Source organism: Octodon degus, unplaced genomic scaffold, assembly GCF_000260255.1.
Source record: "Octodon degus isolate 3935 unplaced genomic scaffold, OctDeg1.0 scaffold00026, whole genome shotgun sequence".
Lineage (NCBI taxonomy): Eukaryota > Metazoa > Chordata > Mammalia > Rodentia > Octodontidae > Octodon > Octodon degus.
In genome coordinates, this window is record NW_004524602.1 from 16,662,034 (window position 1) to 16,668,033 (window position 6,000).

Consider the following 6,000-nt stretch of genomic DNA (forward strand, 5'->3'; position numbering starts at 1 on the left):
AAGAGAGAGAAACCCATCAGCAAAGCTTCACACATGTCCTAACCAGCCACAGGCTGCCCTACCAACCCAGTGGGCCTGCTTGTGACCCAGATTCCAGGAAAGGAGAGTTGAGTGGGCCTGAACTGAGCAGAGGAGACCATGTGGCTGTCACTGCCTGGCCCACTTCATGTGAAGTGGCAGAGGCAAAAGGAGTGCACACTGGAACCAAGATACTGTCAGCTTCCAGGTGTGGGAGGCTGCCGTTGTGGCAACAGGGGCTTGTCAGGTTCACCTGCCACAGTGCCAGCTCCAGCCAGGTACCACTGTGATGTCTGCAGTTTGTGAACAGCTTAATGAATGAGGAAAAGATCGTTTCTTAGATGGGATCCAGGATTGTTCCCAGAAACAAGATGCAGGAGAATTAGAAAGCTAACAAAAGCTCTTGTGTGTGTGGCTCCAGGGATGGCACCCAGGGCCTCTGCACTGAGTTACATCTCCAGCCCTTTTAAAATTTCTCTTGGAACACGGGCTCAGTTGTCTGGGCCAGACCTGAGCTTGCTGTCCTCCTGCCTCAGCCTCCCAGGTGCTGGGGTTGGGCACCGGTGGACCCAGCCAAGAGATGTTTTCTCGACTAAGGCCCCTGATGCCTGGCAGGGGCAAGAGGACAAGAGGGCAAGAAAGGGAGGGAGAGAGGAATAGAGAGAGACAGAGAAACAGAGCGGAGGGAGCAACAGACAACAGACATGTCCGAGCTGGAGGCTACCCAGGGTCTAGGCCAGCGTCCGAGGTCTTTAGTGAAGATGCTGACATCCCAAGATAGATGCCTGCTCAGGAACAAGGTGACGGGCAGAAGCAGAGGCTGGAGAACCCAAACCCTCCAAAGGAGGCCTTCTGCACGAGGCTTTCCTGTGTGTGGGCAGGGGCTCTTGCAGTGTGTAGCTCCGGGAGAGGAGCTACAGGCCTCGTGCGGCCAGGGGTGGGAGAGGTGCCCGCACGCTCCCCCAGCACAGGGCGGGGTGAGCATGGTGGTGAGGCAGGCGCTCACGGCTGCAGTCAGTGCGCGGCGTGTGTGCTCAGCGCCACCCCTTTGTTCACCTCTTTTTTTTTCCTTTGATCTTTGAGACCGGGTCTCGCTATGTAGTTCCCACTGGCCTTGAGCTCACTTTATAGCCCAGGCTGGCCTGGAACTCACAGCGATCCTCCTGCCTCAGCCTCCTGGTGCTGGGATCACAGGTGTGTGCCACCACGCCCAGCCATCGTTCACCTTACCGCTTTCTGCCCTGTCCTTGGCTGGGAGGTAGAGGCAGTATGGGTTGGACAATCCACACTCTTCTCCTTCCTCTCCCCAGGGTACCATCAAAACGGTGTCCTAAAGAACCAGTTCGTGCTGCACCCCCAGGCTCCGGGAAACCAGCGGTCCAATGATAAAAGCCTGTACACCTCTATGTCCCGCCCCCCATTGCCACGGCAACAGTCCACGGGCACAGACCGAGTGTCGCAGACCCCAGAGAGCCTGGATTTCCTCAGAGTCCCAGACCAGGGCGCCGCAGGGTAAGCATCCCACCCGGAGAGGCAGCCAGCTCGCTGGGCTCGGGCACCTGTCACCCCGTGGGTCTGACGCGCTGAGGCGGTAGGCCGGGCTGGCTTCGCTGCACAGGCGGCCAAGGCGATAGCAGGCGATACACAGGCTCCCGGAGAGGTGCCATCAGGGGCCCTGCCTTGCGTGCTGCTGGCGTCTTGGAGTGTGTTCCCACAGTTGTAGAAAGGCACTGGAGCTCCACGGCTTGCCTATGAGAATTCTTCCCGCCTGCTAGAAAATGAAAGGTTGGAAGAGAAACCCCAGATTTGTAGCCTGAGGAGGTGAGGATCCCTAGAATTCACCTGTGATTCCAGCGCTCAGGGGGCAGAGGAAGGAAGATCACTATGAGTTCGAGACCAGCAGTGAATTCAGAAGCCACTGAGCAGGAGTGTTATGGGTCACTGTCATGTGGCAGATGGGCCCACCAGCCAGACTTAGGCTGTCGTGGCCTCCCCTATCCTGCGGTCCTGCCCCTGCTCTGTCTGAGCTTCCCTCATGTGAGGCCATGGAGCCTGCAGGGCGCTGAGAGAAATAACACATGGTGTGGCCTTGGCCTGAAGGAGACCCCACTGTGCTCTGCGGCCAGGGGGAGGCGGGGGGCAGCCGTCTTCTTGCAGCGGAGCTGCATGGTGGCAGCATGGAATCTGCCCTCCCGCGTGGCTCCCAGGCATGGAGTGGTGAGCCCGTCCACCGACACTCTCAGCTCCCCACCTGTGTCTCATTCCCCGTGTCTGGAGAGCCATGGGAAAGTTTCTAAAGGGGGCAACAGATGTGCCCTCTCCCGGCATCCTCTCTCCCCACCCCGCCACCTCCCTGTAAAGAGCTGACCCTCAGTTCCAGTGACCACCAGTGGGCTCTGCCTGAGCACTGGATTTCGGGCTCCAGTGTGTCTAGGGCCACCCCCATCCCATGCTGGCCAGCCCTCTTGCAGTGCCTGCCTCGGTGGGCCTGGGACGTGTGCACAGATTTGTGTTTTCACCACTGCCTCAGGCTCTGCTGACCCAGGGCTGCTTTGGAAGCCCGCTGTCGTCCAACTGGGAATGCCACCACATGGCTCCCACGGAAAGGCACCACCAGGCAGAGGCAGGACTTTTCCATCTGTGGCTGCTTTTCCGGTGGCTGCTGCCCCTCCGATAGGCAGAATGGTTCTAGAGTCAGCAAGGGATGAAAAGAATCCACAGGATGCACCCCGGCTCTTAGCTCTGTCTGCTGGCTTCCTGCTTGCTTCACTTTTGGCAAGCAAAACCATCTCAGCAGCCTGCTTTGCAGCCACAGACTTGCACTGGAGCCAGCGGGAGCATCTGTCGGCCAAGAGCAGGCAAGTTAGGAGCGTGGCGTCTCCAGCAAGCGAGGCTGCTCCCTTCCAGCCTTCAGACTGCGGTCCTCTGTGTCAGTCTGTCGCACTCTTCACAGCCTTCCAGCCCGTAGGCTGGGTCCTGTCGCACTGCCTTAGACCTGGAGAGAATAACACCATGCCAACCAGGTAGCAGGTATCCTGGTTTTCCCAAGGCCTGTTTTGTGTGCCATCGAGTCTGACGGCTCTAAGAATCCCAGCCACCCTTCCTCTCGACCCACTCCGGCCTGCTGTGCAGACACTCTGTAAGGTGTGGGAGCTGGGCCCAGGGGCTGAGGTTCTTCTTAGTGTTTACTTTCAAAAGCACAGGTGAAATGAAGGGTTTCTAATGTGGCCAGGGGCCTTGCTCCTGGCATCTCAGGGAATGCGTGTCTCCCAAATACAACAGCTGCTCCTCTGAGCCACGAAAACACGGACTGCATTAATCCCATGGGAAGCTTTTGGCACGCGCCAGAATTCTGCCAGCCTGAATTTGTACCTCTCCCTAAGCATGAAGATTCTTTTCTACATCCGAGTTTCCAGGCTCACCCTGAGCTTCCAAATGTAGAAAAATAAGACATCCAGGCTTTCCAGGCTTTCTTTGCATTCCACAGCCCGGCCTTCTCTTTCCTCTCCCACCCCTCGATGGATCCTTTTCTTACATATTTACCTGAAGAAATCATTGCTTTTGGATCCTGTGATGTGGCTCAAGTCACACGATGTAGTTAGCACTTCAGGTTGGGGCAGGAGAGTCATCAGCACCTCACGTGGGGGACGGCACAAAGCCCTCGCCAGTTTCCCTCCCGGCTGGATTCCTCTCCCTGGCAGCAGGGCCGTCCTGGTCATTGTCGTTCTTCAGGAGAATGCTGAGAGGGGCACACAGTCACGGTGCTGCAGTCCCTGAGCACAGCCGCAGACGGGTCTGATCTGGGGTAAAGCTCTTCCCGTCCTCCAGCAATCGAGCTGGGGAGCGAAGGCTGGGTGGCTTCCCCAGGAGCGCCTGGTCCAAGAGGCTGGGCTCTGCAGTGCGCCCCTTGTGGCTAGAAGGTGTGTCGCCCTCCTGCAGTTCATTTTGGAACCGTTAAAACCCAGACTGGAAACGTCTGTGGCCCTTTCTGACCTATGGCCGGTTCATGAAAGGACAACTTAAGGAAATTTCAAGGTACTCTGGAGAGTAATCCAACTAGAAATTGGGGAAATGAGAAAAAAATATGGCAGGCGCTCAGGGCTGGGGCTTGTGGCCACGCCACAGGAGGGGCACAGGAGGGGCAGAGCGCGTCAGTGCGGCCTGTCTGTCTAGTCGAGACTCCCCTCATGGATGCGTATTTTCAAGGGGCTTAAAATTTCCAGCCCGCGTCCAATAGCAATATTTCTCAAGCCATAACCTGCCAGAGCAGCCGCCATAACCTGGCCCGGGCAGACAGGAGTTGAGGAATTCCTGGCATCTATTCCCACATTTCCAGTAATGTTTATAGATTCAACCTCTTGGAACTGAGCACAATTTTAAGAGCCAGTGAAATCAAATGCCATTATTTTCCTTCTTGGAATTTCAGGACATAAACTTCACATCTGCAGAACAAAGAGGTGATATCTGAGAGCTTTAGCCCGGCTCTCCCTGGCATGGCTGGGGTTTACCCGCCCAGGAGGCATGGGGGGCAGGCAGAGGTGCACGCTGCGTGTGCCAGTGGGCCGGGCACACAGATGCAGGAGGCGAGGGGCTTTGGCTGGGCGCCTGGCTCGCTCCTCTGCTTCTGCCACACTGCTCCTGACCTTCTCTGTGATGCCCAGCACTCCCACATGATCCTCTGTCCTCACCGTAAAGCAGCACAACAATTAGATGATTTAAGAACCCCACCTCGGGCTTTCCTGAAGACTCCATGCCAACCGTAGGCCATCATGTAGCTGCAGTTTCTTGGCCCCGCACGAGCCTGGCGTGTGCCCTCCCACGGAGCTACGTGCCCAGCCGGAGAGTGTTTGGGCACCTGTTTCAGTCCCATTATTCATCTGCGCTGGTCTTGCAGACACTTTAACCTTGTACCAGGCTTGGAGGACAGGTATTTCCTGGCCCAGGCGTTTTGTTGCCAACAACCCGCATCCCAGGGCTGCAGCCTTGGCAGAGCTCAGAGGGAGAGGCGTCCAGACTCCATCCCAGCTGCAGGGGGCGAGGAAAGCTCTCTGGGCCCCGAGGTCTGCAGGGACCGGGAGGTGGGCAGAGCTGGCCCTGGATGTCCCAGTCCCCGGGCAGGGAGCTCTGCTGGGCAGCGGACGGTCACTAGCTCCTCGCTCTGCCAGCTGCACACCTGGCCCCAGCACGCAGCCTGTGGGAGCTGGGTGTGCCCAGGGCAGAGGGACTATGCAGCTGCTGCTTGGCATCACTGGGGTTGTTCCCTTTGGGCGATGGGCAGCCTGTGAGTTCTGCAGCTGTCCACAAGGCCTCAAAGGCCAGTGGGCATCTTGGCACGGGGTATCCCTTGGTCATGCCTATCACAGATGCAGAGTAGGAGCTTGCTGCCCCGGGCAGCCCTGCCAGTCCTGGGAATCATGCAGCAGAGCTCTAAAGCCCTGTTCAGAAAGAAGGATCCAAAACCAGAAGCCTCTCCAGTGCATGTGTCCATACAGACTGCCCCAGCGCGGGACGGGACGCGTGCCAGAGAAGTAAACTGCGTCGTATAAGTTACAGTGTAACAACACGCTGGGCTTGCTGGAGGTCACAGTTCTAGAGTTCTACACTGTACCTGCATGTGGGGAGAAATATTATCTAAATGTCAGTAAGAAGAACTTCGTGGTGAATCAGAAATCCTTGCTGCAACTTCCATTATTCCAATGAGATCATTGTTTTTGTAATATATTTTTCAATCTTTTAAGGTTTACTAGAAAAACAAAGATTGTGAAATACTGGAGGTGCCAGAATGACCCACAGTCCTGCTCAGCTTACAGGGCCACAGCAGACGTGGGCAAAGTGTTTTTAGGCCAGATTTTTTTTTTTTTTTTTTTTTTTTTACTGGATTTATTTATTTTGATACAGGGTCTCACTACGCAGCTTGAACTCCGTGACCCTCCCGTGCAGCATCCCAGTGCTGCCACCGCGCTCAGTTCGGGCCTCGCGTTG

General features: G+C 56.5%; 1 protein-coding gene across 1 annotated transcript in view; it reads left to right on the forward strand.

Moving 5' to 3' along the window:
- The window catches only part of Myo1e (myosin IE), a 171,974-nt gene that overhangs the window by 155,816 nt on the left and 10,158 nt on the right, over positions 1-6,000 (forward strand). Inside the window, exon 25 of the mRNA XM_023712658.1 lies at positions 1,281-1,530. Coding sequence (XP_023568426.1) covers positions 1,281-1,530 — 250 coding nt within the window. The remainder of the gene's footprint in view (positions 1-1,280; positions 1,531-6,000) is intronic.